The sequence below is a fragment of the Monodon monoceros genome, unplaced genomic scaffold, assembly GCF_005190385.1.
Source record: "Monodon monoceros isolate NGI ecotype Baffin Bay Population unplaced genomic scaffold, NGI_Narwhal_1 Super_Scaffold_21, whole genome shotgun sequence".
In the NCBI taxonomy this organism is placed as follows: Eukaryota; Metazoa; Chordata; class Mammalia; order Artiodactyla; family Monodontidae; genus Monodon; species Monodon monoceros.
The window spans coordinates 12,483,737-12,503,514 of record NW_021703778.1 but is presented as its reverse complement, the minus strand read 5'-3'; the positions used below and the strand labels follow the sequence as shown (position 1 = coordinate 12,503,514).

Below are 19,778 nucleotides of genomic sequence, written 5' to 3'. Positions count from 1 at the left end.
CTCCAGCCTTGCAGGGATGCAGAAGAATCCCCAGAATCCAGCGCACGACAGGAGCTGGGAGTAAAGTAGATAAACCGTTAGTCTGCTTGTCTCTCTCCCTCTCTCTTTTGCTCTCTCCACCTGCACAGTGTCTGTTTACAATTGCTTTGTTACCTTCCTTGACTTCCTTTTGGTTGCCGCCTCACCCATAACTGTAGCTTATATGTGACTTTGACTTGCCATGGGACCAAATCTGGGCCCAATTCCAAGGCAGTCTTTCACTTCTAAAGCCCAACAATAATCAAGTACAATCTGCGTCTCTTGTGTGTATTTGTGGGGGAGACCATCTTATCTTCACATGCTTGACAGGACAAGGCTGGCTCCGAGGCAGGTGTCTCCATGTGGTCTCCTGAACTCCTCAGCTTCCTCGGGAAGAATCCACCTGGCTTATTTAAGTGATCAGTGTGTCCAGGCTCTTTCCCCTTCTCAGCCCTTGGTCCACTGGGGGATAGATTGGTCATAATCTCGTTGTCCTGTTGTTTATCTTTTGGTCAACCTTTCTTGTCTTGTGGCTGTTAGAGACCCCTGGACATAGAGTAAAATATTTTAACTCTATTCATCTGAAAATGTCACGGAGAATGTTTAATGTTGACCAAAAAGATACTGAGCAATACTGACAAAGAATAATGAGACATCTAGAACCACAAAGCAGCTGAATTTTTGAAAGGGAGAGGAGAGATGGGAGACAAGTCAGTCAGCTGTGTGTGAGGTACCAGACAAGGAAAGTGAAAGTGCGGACTTCTTTTTCCTGATGAATATTATTACCATATACCATGTAAATTAAAATCATTGAGCAACAGGCTCTCATTAGGTGACCAGCCACCATCTTATTTCTGTTTTCTAAGGTTTTAACTGCACTTTCTTTTATGGCATAGCACTCAAAGGAGAGGTGATTAATTTATATTTTGTTTATCCAGACACCTTCTTGATACTTCCCTAGGCTTCACAGAAACCAACATGTGTAATGCTCTCTAAAGCTTTTCCTTGTAAAGACCATTCTCCTTACAATAAACACTTACTATACCCATTCATGAAAGGAATTACAAGGTCTATCTATACCATATTTTTTATTGAGACTAGTTTTCATAAATATTTAAGTTGATTGCACATGAGTTTATTACACACACTTAAAAGTGTGTTTTTCTGTCCCCAAATAGGAGGATATGAAATACATATCCTTCTAGTCTGTTCATCTTTGGAGACTTTTAGATCTTTACAACATATACTTTAACATTTCTGCTACTTAGGTCATCTTGATCCCATCACAATGACTTCCTAAAACATTTTTGTTTTTAAAATGATTTTCCTCAGAAAACTGGACAGCCACATGCGTTAAGAATGAAACTAGACCACTATCTTATACCATAAACAAAAATTAACTCAAAATGTGAGACCTGAAGCCATAAAACTCCTAGAAGAAAACTTAGATGATAAGCTGTTTACTTCAGTCTTGGCAATTGATTTTTGGATCTGACTCCAAAAGCAAAGACAACAAAAGCAAAAAATAAATAACTGGGACTACATCAAACTAAAAAGCTTCTGCACAGCAAAGGAAACCACCAACAAAATGAAAAGACAACCTACTGAATGGGAGAAAATATTTGCAAATCATATATCCAATAAAAGGTTAATATCCAAAATATAAGAATTCATAAAACTCAGTAGCAAAACAAAGCAATCTGATTTTTAAAGGGCAGAGGATCTGAATAGACATTTTTTCAAAAAAAGACATGCAGATGGCTAACAGGCACATAAAAAGATGCTCAAGATCACTAATCATCAGGGAAATGCAAATCAATACCACAATGAGATATCACCTCACACCTGGTAAATTGGCTATCAGGAAGACAAGAGATAGCAAGTGTCGGCCAGCATATGGAGAAAAGAGAACCCTCGTGCACTGTCGATGGGAATGTAAATTGGTGCAGGCTTTATGGAAAACAGTATGGAGGTTCCTCAAAAAATTAAAACTTAAAATGATCCAGCAATTCCCCCTCTGGGTATTTATCTGATGAAAATGAAAGCACTAATTTGAAAATTTTCTACACCCCCACATTCATTGCAGCATTATTTAACACAGCCAAGATATGGAAACAACCTAAGTGTCCATCAATGGATGACTGGATAAAGAAGAAGTGGTATATGTATACGATAGAATACCACCAGCCATAAAAAAGAATGAAATCTTGCCATCTGAGACAACATGGATGGACCTTGAAGGAATTATGCTAAGCAAAGTATCAGACAGAGAAAGACAAATATTGTACAATTTCACTTATATGTGGAATCTAAAAAACAAAACAAATGAACAAACAAAACAAAATCATAGATAAAGAGAATAGAATGGTAGTTGCCAGAGGGAAGGGGGGTTGAGTGGGCGAAATGGCTGAAGGGGGTCAAGAGGTCAAACTTCCAGTTATAAAATAAAGTCATGGGAATGTAATGTACGGCATGGTGACTACAGTCAATAATATAGAGCATATTTAAATGTTGCCAAGAGAGTGAATCCTAAAAGTTCACTTTGTATGGTGACGGATGGTAACTAGACTTACTCTGGCGATCCTTTCACAATGTATAGAAATATCGAATCATTGTGTTGTACACCTGAAACCAATATAATGTTACATGTTAATTATACCTCTATTTAAATTTTTAATTAAAATTTAAAAAATAAAAGAATTTCTCTCAAACCCTCTTTTTACCCATACCTTACCTTTTTTTTTTCCCTTCCCTTAAATCTTGACTTCAAAAGTCTTCCAAAAACACATATTGTCTCTTGGTAACATTTAAATACCTTCTGACCTTCTTTTCTTGAATTTATTCATTCATTCAACAAATATTTACTGAGCACTTAGATGCCAGGAATTATTCTAGTATTGGAAGTATAGCAGTGAACAAATACCTCTGCCCTAATAGAACTTACATCCTAGTGGAACAAACAAAATAAACTACAGACACACACACACATCACACATCACACACACACACACACACACACACACACACACACACACACGATGTACCTTCCTAAGACCAGAATAAATCATATCTCCACTTTGTACAATACTCCCTTCTCATCCTTTTGGAATAGATTGGGTAGAACAGGACACCTAACTGGAATAGATTTTGTTCAGTGTTGAACTGCTTGAGTTTCTAATTTTTATTCCTTGTGGAATTTATTGAATGCTACATGGTATTGTGATTATTTTTCACATACCAAAATCTTCTCACCTAAATTGAAACAAGTGGGCCGGATTCATGACTTACATCTCTCCCACCAGCTCTGCCCTATAATTTATATATTCAAATAGTTGGCACTTCCCTGGTGGTGCAGTGGTTAAGAATCTGCCTGCCAATGCAGGGGACATGGGTTTGAGCCCTGGTCCGGGAAGATCCCACATGCCGTGAAGCAACTAAGCCCATGCACCACAACTACTGAGCCTGCACTCCAGAGCCTGTGAGCCACAACTACTGAAGCCCACGGGCCTAGAGCCCATGCTCCACAACAAAGAGAAGCCACCACAACGAGAAGCCCGTGCACTGCAACGAAGAGTAGCCCCCGCTCACCACAACTAGAGAAAGCCCGTGCACAGCAACAAACAACCAATGCAGCCATAAATAAATAAATAAATTTATTTAAAAAAATAGTTGATGGGATCAAGAAGGAGCAAGTGGTTAAACTTTGATAATGTCAATACACAATTTTGAGCCAATTATCTCTCTCTACTTGCCTATCTACCTACTCATCTACCTGTGAACATAGAAAATATCCTTATTGTTTTGGGTTCTCACAGTAAATCTCTGTTCTCTGAGGTAGTTTTGCTAAAGTTTCTGCAAGAAAGCTAGAATTTCTTATATCTTTAATCATAAATTGATGTTCTTTCTGGAGATTAATTTTACAGGAGTTAATTTTGTAATTTCCAAGCTCTTGTTTCCATGTTTATCTAGAAATGAAATTCATTTAAGTACTGAAGCCCTTATTTACACTACTTGGCAGCCTTCACGGGAAAGAAGTCCAAGTGAAATACTTCTATTTATAGCAGCAGGAAATTACAATTCAGGGGTTCCCATAAATTATCTCTTTTTAATCACTCAGTCAGTTTCCCTCTCTGATGCGCTTAGCCCAGGGTACTGGACGTCATCTTCTCACACCAAATGATTCTTCTCACTTCAGGCAGCATGCTCAGGCAGAACTACACCTGCTTTGTTTCATAGGTGGCTCTGAGTAATTACAGGGTCGAGATCTCCAATCTTACAAAGCTACCCTGTAATTTTAGAAAACAGGTAAACCTATTTATGCTTTCTTGCCATTCTAATTGACCTTCCCAGGATTAGTTCCTAATTTACTAACATCTGACTATGCATTGTAAGGTGTTCAGTTTATTTATCTTACAAAAAAGGAAAAGGGTTAAGATGATATAGCTGGAAAGTAGTCATTTTTGCTTGGAGATTTTATCACAATATATCATTAGTGTATTTAATGCATGATTAGACTCTTTCCTTGGCTGTAGTAAATAGAATATTGGATTAGAAAATATAAAACTTTTTTTTTTAGTATTTGTTATGATTATAGAGTTTTGTGTAATTCTCCAATAGCAGCTGATTGGATTATTTTTGTATTTTTTTCTCTAAATTAAAGGGAAAACTCAAATGGACTTTAGTTGATCCTCCTCCCACACCATGCTTCAAATAATACTTAAAGATAATTCCCACCCCTAATTTACTGCTAGTGGAACAGAATGCTCCATACTTGTAAATATATAATTTAGGAGATTTACCTGCCTACACCAGCCTAGTTCCATTTTGGGGCTTTCAAATACATAATCACAGCTAAGATTTATTATAGCAAAAGATACAATGCAAGATCAGCAGGCAAAAGATACACATAAGAAAAGGCTGAAAGAAGTCACACACAGGCTTCCTAGTCCTCCCTCTGTCTCTGCTAGCATAGCATAGGATGCTTCTCGTAAGAGATTGCTCCACCCAAGAAAGCCCACCTGAGTCATGGGATCCAGACTTCATAAAGGTGTAAATTCCAATTACCTATAGGGAAACACCAATTTGAATGATAGTAGATTTCTCTCAGACCAGAAGGAAATGGCACACCATTTTTCAAGTGCTAAAAGAATCAACCATGTGTTCTCTATCTGATGAATCTATCCTTCAGCAATAAAGAGGGAGAAATAAAAACATTCCCAGATGAGGGAAAAAAATTTACTGCTAGCTGGCCTACCCTTACAGATTGGCTAGCTAAAGGAAGTTCTTCCAACAAAAAGAAAATAATGAAAGAATCTGGAAGGATCAGGAAGAAAGGAAGAGCTGAAATATGGGTATATACAATAGACTATTTCCTCATGAGCTTTATACATCATATTTGATGATTGAAACAAAAATTATAAAAACATCTGACACTCAAGACGATGGTATTTAAAACTGGAGACAGTAAAGAGACCTCCATGGGTGTGAGGTTTCCATATTTCCCTCAAAGTGGTAAAACGTGGATACCAGCAGACTGTGATAAGCAATATATGTATATTATAATACCTACAGTAACCACTACAAACCAATACAAAGAGCTACACTCAAAAGCAATGTAAATAAATCAAGATGGATAAATAAAAAATGTTCAAGTAACCCACAGGAAGGCAAGAAAAGAAAAACAAAGGAAAAGAGCCAATCAAAAGGCAGAGATTGGCAGAGTGGATTAAAAAGTTATGATTCAACTATATGCTGTTTAAAGAAACTCAAATGTATTGATATAGGTGGGTTGAAAATGAAAGGATGGAAGAAGATACCATGTAAACATTAATTTTTTTAAAAACAGGAATGGTTTTTTAAATATGTATTAAGGTAGACTTCAGAGCAAAGAAAAATTCTAGAGACAAAGAGGGACATTACATATGATAAAATGAATCAATCCATGAAGAAGATATAATGATCCAATGTATATGCACCAAACAACAGAGCCTCAAAATACATGAGGCAAAAACTGATAGAGCAGAAAGGAGAAATAGAGAAATCCAAAATTATAGCTGGGGACTTCGACATGCCCCTCCAAGCAACTGATACAACTACTTGACCTAAAATCAGCAAGGATATAAACGAGTTGAACAACAACAGAAATAAATAGGATTTAATTGACATATTATGGAACATTCCATCACCAGCAACAGAATACACATTTTTTTCAGCTGCACCTGGAACATTTACAATACCCTGGGTCATAAAACAAGGCTCAGCAAATTTAAAATAATTGAAATCATACAGGTTATATTCTCTGACCATAACAGAATCAAACTAGAAATTAATGACAGAAAGACAAGAAGAAAATCTTTAAGCGTATGGAAATTGAATAATACACTTCTAAATAATCTCTGGGACAAAAGGAAGCCTCAAAGGACTTAAAATATACAAAGAACTGAATGAAAATGAAAATACAACTCTCAAAATTTGTGGGATGCAGCCAAAGCAATGCTGAGAGGGAGATTTATTTTACTAAAATGTATTAGATAGAGAGGTCATAAATCAATAATCTAACCTCAAGAATCTATAAAAATAAACTTAATAAAATTAGAAGGAAGAAAATAATAAAAACAGAAATCAATGAAATTTAAAACAGAAAAACAGCAGAGAAAGTCAATGAAATCAAAAGCTGGTTCTTTAAAAATGTCAATAACTATGTCAACAGTACTATGAGAACTTTAATTCAGCACCTTAAATGAAATGGACCAATTCATCAAAAACTGCAAACTATCAAAACTCACCAAAGATGGAACAGATGCCAAAATCATCATTTAACTATTAAAGAAGTTGATTTCATAAAACCCTTCCAAAAGAGAAATCTCCTGACCCCAGATGATTTCATTAGTGAATTCTGCCAAATATTTCTAGAATTAACACCAACTCTGAACAATCTTTTCAAGAAAATAGAAAAGAGAATGTTTCCCAACTCATGTTATGATACCAGCATTATCCTAATGTCAATACCAGAAAAGGACATTATAAGAAAATTACAGCTCAAAATCCATCATGAAAAAAAAAAAATCCATCATGAACATAGATGAAAAAAAACCTTTCTGAAATATTAGCACATCAAAGCAATATATAAAGAGAATAAATAATTCATCTCAGAGGAGTTTATCCCAGGAATGCAAGGCTGGTTCAATATTTGAAAATCAATCAATGTAATCCATATTAACAGTATAAAGAAGAAAAAGCACATAATCATATTAATTGATGCAGAAAATCAGTTGACAAAATTCAACATCTATTCATGATAAAAAATAAAACTGTCAGCAAAATAGGAAGAATATAAGGGAACTTCCTCAGCCTGATAAAAGGCATCCACAAAAATTACCATACTTAATGGTGAAAGACTGGATGCTTTCCTGCAAAGATCATGAACAAGACAAGTGAGGAGAGAAAAATTGTTCCTATTTGCAGACAACATGATTGTCTAAATAGAAAATCCTTAAGGAATCCACTTAAAAACAAACAAAACTCTTAGAACTAATAGGTGAGTTTAGCAACATGTCAGGATATAAGTTCAACACAGAAAAATCAATTATATTTTTATATACCAGCAATGAAAAATTGAAAACCAAAAACTTTTAATAGGGCTGAAAAATGAAATATGAAATTAAAGTGAAAGAGAAAATGAAACAAAACATGTATAGAACTTATATATTGAGAACTGTAAAACACAAAGGAAATCAAAGAATCACTAAATATGTGAAGGGATATACCATGTTCATGTGTTGGAAAACTCAACATAGTGAAAATGTCAGTTTTCCCTGAGTCGGTCTAGATTTGATACAATTCTATCAAAATTCCAGCAGCATTTTTGGTAGATTAGCGATATGCTAATTCTAAAACTTTTATGGAAAGGTAAATAAATTATAATAGTGAAAAATCATTTTGAAAAAGAATAAAATTGAATCATTCTACCTGATTTTATGACTTACTGTAAAGCTACAGTAACCAAAATAGTTTGGTATTGATGAAGGGATAGACCGGGACATGAATGAACAGAATAGAGTCCAATAATAGATGACAGAAGCATGGTCAATGGATTTTTTAATTGAAAATATTATGATATAATTGTAAATTCACATGCTATTGTAAGAAATAACAGAGTGAGCCCATATACCCCTAACCCAGTTTCCCCCAATGATAACATTTTCAAAACTATAGTACAATATCACAACCAGGATAATGACAAATACAATCCAATGATTTTATTCAGGTTCCCCCAGTTTTACTCCTACGTGTGTGTGTTTGTGTGTGTATTAACTTCTATACAATTTTCTCACATGGGTAGGTTCATGTTAAGATAATAGTTCTATCACCACAAGGATCATTCATGTCTAACTGCTCAGCACCATTTGTTGAAAAGTCTATACTTCTCCCATTGAATTGCTTTTGCACCTTTGTTAAAAATAATTGAGCATATTTGTGTGGGTCTGGGTCTTCTGTTACATTAATCTGTGTGTCTGTCCCTCCACCAGTATCATTCCATCTGGATTACTGTAGCTACACAGTAAGATCTGATATCAAGCAAAGTGATTCTTCCCACTTTATCCTCCTTTGTCAAGTTTGATTTAGCTATTCTAGCACCTGTGCCTTTCCATATAAATCTTAGAATAAGATATTGTATTCTACAAAAAAACTTTGCTTGGATTTTGATAGGAATTACGTTAAACCTAGAGATCATTTGGGGAGAATTACATCTTTAATATGTTGCATCTTTAAATCTATGGACACAGGATGTCTCATCATGTATTTACGCCTTCTTTGATTGCTTTTGACAGCACTTTTTAATATTCAGCACACAAATCCTACACATGTTTTTTAGAAGCTTATACCTAAGGATTTAATTTTCTTGGCATAATTGTAAATGCTCCAAATTTTTTTTTGGTTTTTAATTTTGGTTTCCACCTGTTCATTGTAACTATATAGAAACATAATTGATTTTGTATGTTGTTCTTATATCTTCAGATCTTGATGAACTCAATTCTTAGTTCTGGGAGTTTTTTCAGTAGATTCCTTGGGATTTTCTACATAGGCAATCACATCATCTGCTTTGTCTTTAGTTTTCAATAATTTGATTTCAACATGTCTGGAGTGGATTTCTTTGGGTGTACCTTATGGACACTCACTGAAATTCTTTTTCTTTTTTTTAATAAATATTTATTTATTTATTTATTTTTGGCTGTGTTGGGTCTTCGTTGCTGCACGTTGGCTTTCTCTAGTTGCAGTGAGCGGGGGCTAGTCTTCGTTGCAGTGTGTGGGCTTCTTGCAGTGGCTTCTGTTGTTGCAGAGCATGGGCTCTAGGCATGCAGGCTTCAGTAGTTGTGGCACATGGACTCAGTAGTTGTGGCTCAAGGGCTCTAGAGCACAGGCTCAGTAGTTGTGGTGCACGGGCTTAGTTGCTCCGCGCCATGTGGGATCTTCCCGGACCAGGGCTCGAATCTGTGTCCCCTGCGTTAGCAGGCAGATTCTTTTTATTTTTTTTGGTGCACGGGCCGGGAAAGATTCTTAACCACTGTGCCACCAGGGAAGTCCCTGAAATTCTAGACTATGTAGATTTATGTCTTTAACCAAATTGAGGAAACCATTTCAGCCTTAATTTATTCAATTTTTTTTTCTGTGCTTCATTCTTTCTCCTCTTCTTCTGAGTCTACGATGACACCAATATTAGCTCTTATTTATTGCACCACAAGTCCCTGAGACTCTGTCAGTTGCTTTTTCAATCTTTTGCTGTCCAGATTGGATCATTTTTATTGATTCATCTTCAAGTTCATAGACTGTTTCTTCTGTTATCTCCATTCTGCTATTAAACCTATTCAGGGAATTGTGTTTTTTAAGTTTTGGTTATTGTATTTTTCAGCTGCAAATTCTATTTTTTTATCTTCTATTTCTTTCTAAGACTTTCTAACTCCCTGGTCATTTCAAGAGTGTTTGACCTACTTGTTGGAACAGTTTACAGCTGAGTCATCTCAGCACTGATGTGTTTTGATTGTCTTTTCCCATACAAGGTGAGATTTTCCTGGTTCTTCATATGTTGAGTAATTATATAGATTGTGATATTATGTTATGAGTCCTTCAGTTCTTATTTATGGGTCTTACACTTATGCTAAGAAGAATGTTTCTTTTGTGTGTGTGTTTTAGCAGTCAATTGGCCCAGATGCTTTCAGTCTTCAAATTTCAACCAGTGTTTTGTGGGTTGTCATTCCACCATTAGTCCCATTTTCAAAGGCTTTGTGGTGCTATTTGGATCAGCCCTGCACGTGTACCAAATAGTGTCCAGTATGGGACTTGGGCGGTAGTTTATACCATAGTTCCATCTTCAAAATCTACGTATGTGCCATTTAGGATCAGAACTATGCACACACAGCTTGGAAGTAAGCCTAGGAATATATAAACAATTTTATAGGGTTGCTTTCCTGAGCTCCTCCCTATCCATGATCTCCCTTGTCTTTTTTGGTTCCTTGGAGCTTCCCTTTTGGTCCTCAAGCCAAAAAACCCTTTATTTACCCTGCGCTGCTACACTCTTGCCATGACTGCATCATCCATGTCCACAGCCAAACAGCAGGAGAACTGAGCAAGTATAAGGCAGTTTTAGACTCTTAGGGACCTTAATGTCACCGCTGCCACCACCGTCACAAGCTTCCTTAGAAGATGGGGTACAAGATAATGGATAAAAATAAGAAAAAAAAATCAAAAAAAGGGTTTTCCTCCACTGTGTCTCTTTCCTGTTTCTCAATCGGGCTTCTCCTTGGGCTCTCTCTGTGCTGATGCCCACTTCCAGACTTGGGACTATGTTTAGTTCTGCTTGGAGAATAGTGGAGGAAAATTAAAATATAAGCTCACCGTCAGTTCCGTAGTCATTCAAATGTGAGTCTTCTCTGATCTTCCTGCTGTGCATTATTTTTCAGAGTTTTCAAATAGCTATTGCATGCACCCTGTCCAGGTTTTATGACTGTATTCAGTAGGAGACACAGGGTGAAGTGTGCTTACTCCCTGTTACCTGGAATGAGAACCCCTGTCATTGTTTTGTTCCACTCATGAGAGAATTAGTAAGATATTAATACTGGTTCAAAGATCATTTGAGAATATATGCATTTATATCCAATTTAATTAAGGAATGTTAGAAAAAGATTTTAACCTTTGGGAGTATCTTTTCCATTGAACAGAAATAATTTGCCTCTCTACTAAACAAAAATCTATATGTTAACTAGTAACTTCTCTAAGTCTGGAACTTTTCATTAAGAGTATCTTTTAATTAAACAGTATCTTTACTGTTTACTAAGTACATTCTATTTTCCCTAAGTACAGAACTAAATACGTTTCCCTAGATAAACTTTGCATGAATCTTTGCCCCTGCATGACATGGAAATTCCATGCCATCCTTATTTTGTTTTTGTCTTTTTCCATGTTTTGGATAATTGTTCTTAAAAGTGGGATCCAAATTCTTCTTGCAGAAGGTCTCAACTGAAGCAAGAGATGATATAAGACTGGCATAGACTCTCTGAGGAGGCAACCTATTTTTTCCCAATTCCATAAATATTTATTACATACCTACAATGTACCAAATATCTTGATAAGCAATGGTACAGAAAAGCAATGATTTTCATAATATATATCAGTCGTGTAGTAATCTCTTGAAAAATAATTTCTCCGGCAAAATGTAGAGACTATAAAGCTCTATCTTCGTCGTGGAAAATTTGAAAACTCTGTATGGTATTGTTGCTGAGGTATATATAAAATACTGTATTTCTGCAATGCTCTTCAGATCAACTCAGAGCACAGTTAGTGCTTATTCACTCTGTGATATTGATTGCTATTGTTTACTCTCTAAGGAAAGGCAGAGTAAAAAAAGAAGAGGAAAAAGTGAAGGAGGAGGAAGAGGTTGCAGTAGCACCAAAACTGACTGGAGAAGGAAGTCCTGATAAAGAATGGCTCCCTCCCTCTGATCCTGACTTCTGTGTTTATGTGTATGAAGTGACCAGATCCATACTTCCCATCACCAGTATAAAGGAACAGGTTGAGGTTCTTGCAAAGTAAGTGTCTATATATACATACACATTTTCAATTTCTGAAAAATGTTTTTGATGTTACTGATTTGCACTTTTTAGCCAATTTTCAAACAACTACACCATAATAAAACCAAACTTGTATAGCACTCTGCTTCTGATTCTGAAGCAGAAACACAATGAATTGGATATAAATCCTCCATTTCTATTTTAGATCATATTTCTGCCAAGAATCAGAGCTAGGAGCTGGAAATTACTTAAAGAAAAACGCCTAGGTCATTTTCTCCAGCTAAACCAGGAAAAGCATCTTTCAGGGTGATCCTAAAGAAGTTATGAATGAAGGAATCCTAATTTGAATTATTTGTCAACTCACAAGTTGTTTTCTAATACAAATAGCCATCCCTTATTTTTATGTTATATGTCTGATATTTTGTGTTTCATGTTGCTCCAAAGTGGGATTGTGGGTATTCTAAGAGATGGTTCGGCATGCTGTATAAGCTAAGTGAGGTCGCCTCCTAAATGAGAGCATTTAATCTGATTCCGCTAAGAGAAGGCTGAGAACCTGACTTTATGACTGACAGGAAATCTCTAGAAAGGGAGGCTCGCCTTCATGACGGACACCAGCCAGTCGTGAGCTCCTGGCTTGTGCAACAGCTGCAATCTCCGTGGGAGCTTGTACCTTCTCCAAATAGAAGTGAATTGCAGGCACCAAACCTGGATGTGACAACTGCAAGAAACACAGCCGCCGGGTCACTGACTTCTTGTCAGGTGACTCTGGAAGAGAGCGTTTTTGGCTACCGAAGTTTTCCTTGGTGTCCTTGAGAAATGATGACTCAAGCAGAACTCTGACTTAGCTCATTTCAACACTTGTCAAATTTCCTCATGCTTTGTTCCTATCAGAAATAGTTCTCATCATTTCCAAATAATTGTTTTCTTAACCTGAACCCACACCAAGAGAGCAATACAGAGATGTGTCCCCATGCCTTTGGCTCCTAGAGGCTGTTACAGGACATCTGGCTGGCACTGAGGGTCAGTTTTCTGCCTAATCCTTTCTCTTGGTTTTCACCATTGTTCTTCTTCACTTGGTTCCACGTACAGCAAGAGGAAATTCTTTCTTTACAATGGGCAATCCTGCCTTTACTCCATGATGTAGCAGCCTCAGCTGACAGAGGATTTTTGCAGGTGTGCTTACTGACATCTTCAGTGAGAGCCTAATCTTAGGAGAAACTCACAGGCAAAGTACACCCCTGCACCTCACCTCCGAGGAGCCTAACTGTTAGTAATTTTTCTTTTTTGCCTCTTCCTGTCTCCTCTAACCTCAGTGTTACGTAAATGCCATGTCTTTCTCTAAATTAAAAAAAAATGATAAAATTTAAAAGAAAAGGATGATAAAACTTGAAAAGATTTGTGAACCTCAGAGTTCACAATGGTCCTATATGTTTGTCTTTGTCTCTGAGTTTAAATTCCTTAAAAGAAGGACCACATGTCAAGACAATGCCTTGGATTTCAGATTCAAACATTTGAAAATACTTTCCAAGATTAAGATAACATTTAAAAACTGTGTTGATACAAATGTAGTGTGATATTGATTTGTATCTTGCTATACATATTGGGAAAATTAGCATTCATTTCCTTCTTCCTGCTGAATGAAATGTTAGAATTTCAGTTTATGTAAGATAGTTTAAATATAGTAAGCATAATGTTAACTTATAGTAAATACATTTTTTAAAGTAAAGCAAACAAAAATCAGACGGAAAGTATCTTTTACAAGTATAACTACACAGATATTTATACTCAAAGCATCCAAAGTGAGATATTAAACTTGATTGATTAAATCTCACTGTAATTGACACAGGTACGTGGCAGAAAAAATGGGTGGTAAAATTCCAAAAGAAAAACTACATGATTTCAGCTGGGAACTTCATATAAGTGAACTAAAGTTTCAACTTAAATCCAATGTTGTACCAATTGGACTGATCAAAAAAGGAATCTTCTACCATCGAGCTTTGCTTTTCAAGGTATTTAAGATGTTTTGCTCATTTCCCACTAGGTAAAAATGTTTTGTCTGTGTCATTGTGGAGTAAGCCAGTTGCTAACAATTAACTGGATGATATTAATCCTATCATTTAGATGTACTTATATTTGGCATGTATATGTATGTGTATATATACATACACACACGTATATTCACCAGACTATTGGAAACATATTCATTCAACATTTATCATACACCTACTCTAGGCCAGGGCCTCTTCCAAGGTCTGGGAATATACGGATACTAAAATGACAGTCTCGGGACTTCCCTGGTGGTGCAGTGGTTAAGAATCTGCCTGCCAATGCAGGGGACACGGGTTCGAGCCCTGGTCTGGGAAGATCCCACATGCCCCAGAGCAACTAAGCCTGTGTGCCACAACTACCGAGCCTGCGCTCTAGAGCCCACGAGCCACAACTACTGAGCCCAAGTGCCACAACTATTGAAGCCCATGCACCACAGCTACTGAAGCCCACGCACCCAGAGACCCTGCTCTGCAACAAGAGAAGCCACCGCAGTGAGAAGCCCACGCACCACTATGAAGACAACCCAAGGCAGCCAAAAATAAATAAATAAATAAATTTTTTTTTTTTTAAATTTAAAAAATAAATAAATAAAGTGACAGTCTCTGCATTCAAGGGGGACCTAAGCCAGACTTGCAGGTTCTCAGGTGACGTCAGGGAAAGTTTCAAGGGAGGAAGTGATATGTGGCCTCAGAATTAGAGGCTACATAGGATTTCAGCAGGTAAAGAAGGAAGACAAGGGTGTTCTAAACAATACAAATATTTTATTTAAAATAACATGTATGAGAGTCAGTGGTCCATTTGAGGGATGTAGAGTAGTTGGTCTGGATCCAGAAAAGCGGGGAGGGGTTGGATAAGGCTAAAGCACCAGACAGTAAAGCACCATGTGAGTTTGTACTTGATCTTAAAATCTGTGAGTAACCACTGAAAGTTAAGGGGAAAGTGATTTTGAAAGACCACTCAGGCAACAGAATGTGGAATGAACTAGAACGGGGGAAAGACTGGAGATGGGAAGACCAACTGGAAGGTCACTGGAGCAAGAAGTACAGGTGCCTGATACTAAAGCCATGGCGGAGGCTGTGAACGAGAGGTGAGTTTGGCAGGAGATGTAGGAGATAAAACTGAAAGGAGCTGTTGACTGCCTAGTGGTGGTGTGAGAGACTGCATGAGAAGAAGAAAATGATTTCCAGGATTTGGGCAGGGTAACTGGAAATGATGGCATCATTCACAGAGATGTGGACACTGGGGCAGGATTAGGTTTAAGGGAGGGGGTGATCTTCTTTTTTCCTCCATTGTGTCCAGTGTCTGGAGTATAAAAGGAGCTGAGAAAATTGTTTCAGAGCCGTAGACTTAAATGTATAAACTTCCTACCCTCTCCTGAATACCTATAAACCTCATTGCATCTTACCTCCAGTTCCAAGCCAATTCTGTTTATAATCCAAATGCCAGTCTTTCCCATTTCCTTGGATTTCTTGCTCTATCAATTCCTCTCTCCCATCTTAAATCTCTTTCTCTCTACTAGCTGTTTTACCTTTAAAATCTAAACTTAAGTCCAAAACATTTAAAGAGAAAACATAAATCTTTTCTCATTATATCTACAACTACTCCTATAAGCGCCTATCACCATGACCACCATCATTTTGAACTTATGTGCCAGGCACTTAATAAATATAATTGTGAAGAGCCTCAGATATGCCAAACGTTGAAATTACTACCTTTGTTTTAAAGATAAGAAAATTGATACTTAGAGAAGGAATTTACCCAAGGACAACCAGAGATACAGCTGGAATTTGAACCCATGCCTATCTGAGCCAAAACCTACCATACTGCTTCTATCTGAAGATAATTCTCATTCCCAGCCAAAATTCTGAGTCATCTCAACTCCTAGTCACTCCTTGACCTCAGTTTCATCCTCAACTCCCTGCAGTCTGGCCCTTGTTCCCTCCCAAGAAGGATCACAGTGATCTGTTTTCTGTCTTGCTTGATACATCAAAGAATTTGTCACTGATCCTTTTTCTTTAACACCACTTTCTTTAGTAACTTCTGTCCTCTCTTGCCATTTCATCTCAGTCTCCTTTGGAGACCTCTTTTCCTCCATCCTTGTCTTAAATGTTGGGGTCCTGACCCAGAACTCAAGGTTCTGTCCCAGGCTCTTCTCTTTTCTCCCTTTACACACTTCGTTTGGTGAGGTCATCCTCCTACATCACCTTAAATACGACTTACATGTCTCAGGTTTCTAGATCATTTCCTCTCTCCCACAAGCTGCTCCTGATTCCAGGTCTATCTGTCTGTTTACCCGGTAGCTAGCTGCCCTTGTGTGTCTTGTAGGAACTGCATTAGTCTTCTCAGGCCACTATAACCAAGTACCACAGACAGGGTGGCTTAAACAATAAACAGTTATTTCTCACAGTTCTGGAGGCTGAGAAGTCCAAGATCAAGGTGTCAGGAGATTCAGTGTCTGGTGAGAGCCCACTTCTTGGTCAGCAGTTGCAGCTTTTGTACCGTATCCTTATATTTCAGAGTTGGGGGAGGGCCCTTCCTCCTCTTATAAGGGCACAATTCCCATCGTGGGGGCTTCACCCTCATGACTCCTCTTAAGGGACCCACCTTCAGAAAGAAAACAGGAATCTCAAGGGGAAACATTTCAGTTCATAACGTTACAGCAGACTGAATTCATTACCCTCACACCTCACCTGAGTCATGCAGTTAATCACCCAGGTCTTGCCTACCACTGAATCCTGAACACCAACACTCACTGGTAAAACGTGTTATCCTTCTATTCCTCCCAAAAGCATTCACTCCCCCTACATATACTCTTCATCTCCCCATTTTCTTCCGGCTCCTTTCCTCCATGGAAGCCTAGATAAATCGTCCACAGACCGTGTAAACTGCTCACTGATTTCCTTCATCTTCATGACCCCATCCTTCCGCCCCCTCTGCCTTGCCTGCCCACACTGGACCAATCCGACTGCCTGCCCTTCCCACAATGACACTTGGGCTGCAGAACGCGACAGTGGGATGTGCCACAGCCAATTCAGGATCCAAGGTGGTGGATGTACGTGCTGCCTGGCCATCTTTCCCAGCTCCTGGCCACAGGCTTTTCCTGTTTTCCTCAGCAGCTGTGCCCCACATCTGCCTTCTTTCCTAAGCCTTTTCATCTTCACCTCTTCCTATACGCAGATGACCTTGTTTCCCACTTCACAAAGAAAATAGATACTTCCAGATTCAACTCAGCTGAGGTTAAGAACTCAGACTCTGGGAACTCCCTGGTGGTCCAGTGGTTAGGACTTGGCGTGCTCACTGCTGGAGCCCTGGGTTCAATCCCTGGTCAGGGAACTGAGGTCCCACAAGCCAGCTCTCTTATCCACTATGATGTGGCTAGGAAGTTTCCAGATTATTTAAAAAGTGCTTTTAAAATCAGGACAAATTGAAGAGACAGCTTCCGAGGAACATATGCAACCCCTGAGGACAGGGCATCAGGCAGCCCAAGAAGGACCAACCGCTCACAGTTCTGCCCCCCCGGCTCCAAAACACCTGTCTACACCACACAGAACAAATGGGCTAGAAACAGGTCCCCGCCATTCCAGTCCTGCTATTCAATCCCACTGCATATCACACCCAAGGAGCAGCCCAGGAGCATGGAAAGATTGATAGATGCACTAGAGCTGAAAGCCTGTGGAACAGCTTTTCTCCAATTACGTTATCAATCTTGTGCTGATACAACGCAGCGCGACTGCCTGAAAAATGTCCCTTCCCAGCAGGACCTACACAGAGATTTTGAGTCCACAGAATCTTGAGCAACAGGGGAACTTATCACATTTTACCGACTCCTATCACAACACTCCACCTTTTTTCCAGCCTCCTTTCTAAGCACTTTGTTGTTGTTCTGCAAGAGTGTATATTTCACCTTCGACCAAGGTGGGTCTTTCAACCAAGGCTTTTTCTCCGCCCCTCTCCCTCCTCCCTCTTGGTTGATCTCGCGTTTTCTCCCCACAGGCTCTGGCTGACAGAATTGGCATCGGCTGCTCTCTGGTTCGCGGGGAGTACGGCAGAGCCTGGAATGAAGTCAAGCTGATGAATGAATCCCGAAAGGGGGTGATTGGGGCTCTCCCTCCCCAGGAAACTTACATAGTTGACCTCATGTTCCATCCAGGGGCACTGATAAAGTTAAGAAGCCGAGAGGCAGATCTTTACAGATTTCTCTAAACTTCCAAATGAACACAAAAGGTGTTCAAACAAGAAATCCATTATATACCCTTTCTATGAAGTTCACTGGTAGATTTTATCAGTATTTCTTTAAATAAAAATATTAGAAATGCTCTCCCTGTGTAGAAATGAGGTCACTAGGATTGGACTTGATCGTGCTTCTGAGTTCAGGCTTTTGGCAAGCATTCAGTCTGATGAGATCAGATTACACTTGTGTAAAGCTTATTATTCTCGAAATTAATCCACCCCGCTGTTTCCTAAGGAGCATCTCTGCCCTTTGGGAATCATGTGTAAAAGCACTCAGCTACTGTTCCCAGCACAGTGCCCTATGACTGTCATTCTTCATGTTCCGGATGCTCCAGGAAGACTTGGTTAAATCAAGTCCATGGTTTGTTGTGTCTTCAGTCGCCTTGTCTCACTCCCATAAAGTAAGATTATTGATATTTTGAATATTTGTAGATCTATTTTAGTATCACAAATTCCTTTCTAAAATTTTTTGTTCATATTTTCCCAAATTTATCATTAAGAACACTGTTTAGTATACTTCACTGAACTAAAAATATTTCTAAAAACTATTTCCATACACTGCACTTGTCTATATTGACTTGGAAACATACCTTCATTTAAAAACAATTCTGATTTGCTTTTTGCACATTTGAATGCTGGGTCACAAAAATGTGACTTCAAATTTACATGACTTAAAAGTTCTTTTCTGGAAAATTCTGAAATCTAAGTATAAAGTAAATCTTTGCTGAGGAATTGTGTTTTCAGTATTGAGCACAAAATGGGGAGCAAGCACCCATTTCAAATGGCAAGAGGAAATGAATCTCATGAAGTATACATTTTCTTAGCCAGGCTTTAAGTCTAAAGTTGACCCATCTCATCATTTTGCTAGAAGGTTTTCAAAAGTGAGTTTGATTTTAGAAATTAAGGTGAAGATTATTCTGTATGAACCAATGTGTAATTTCAAAGAATGTGTAATTATTTCAATATAAAGTTCCTTACATCAAATGGTGTGGTAATTATATTTATCACCCAGTTTCATGAAGAGAGCACAGATTATAGGATACATATCCGTCTAAGCATTTGCAAGTCTCTCTTGATCCAGAAAGCATTCAAAGTGGATTAAAAAGATATATAAGATGTAACAAGATAAAAATAAATGAAAAACAGGCATAAGTGTAGGAAAGAAAGTTTGACAAGGCCAGGAACAAGCTTAGAATTCAAAACGCAGTCCATGAAAATCCTGCGTATTTGTTAGAGGTAAGTGAAAATTTGACTCAAAACTTTCTAGCAGCCAGTGCAGAGGGGAATGCTATCAGTTACATGATTGGTAATAGGGTCCACTAGATAAAAGCACAAAATGGCTTCCCAAGAGGAACAAAGACCAGGGGAATTCTTCTTTGGGAGCTTCATACAGATGACAAATGCAATACAGAAAAT

The 19,778-nt window shown here is 38.1% G+C and overlaps 1 protein-coding gene across 3 annotated transcripts in view; it reads left to right on the top strand.

Annotated features, from left to right (window-relative positions):
• Positions 1 to 18,441, top strand: part of ARMC3 (armadillo repeat containing 3) — a 94,842-nt gene extending 76,401 nt beyond the window's left edge. For 2 of the 3 annotated variants that reach the window (XM_029238427.1, XM_029238428.1), the window contains 3 exons: positions 11,901 to 12,101; positions 13,930 to 14,092; positions 18,126 to 18,441. In XM_029238427.1, coding sequence (XP_029094260.1) covers positions 11,901 to 12,101; positions 13,930 to 14,092; positions 18,126 to 18,335 — 574 coding nt within the window. In that variant the 3' untranslated portion in view covers positions 18,336 to 18,441. The remainder of the gene's footprint in view (positions 1 to 11,900; positions 12,102 to 13,929; positions 14,093 to 18,125) is intronic. The other variant, XM_029238426.1, reaches the window with a different exon arrangement.
• Positions 18,442 to 19,778: the final 1,337 nt, after the last annotated feature.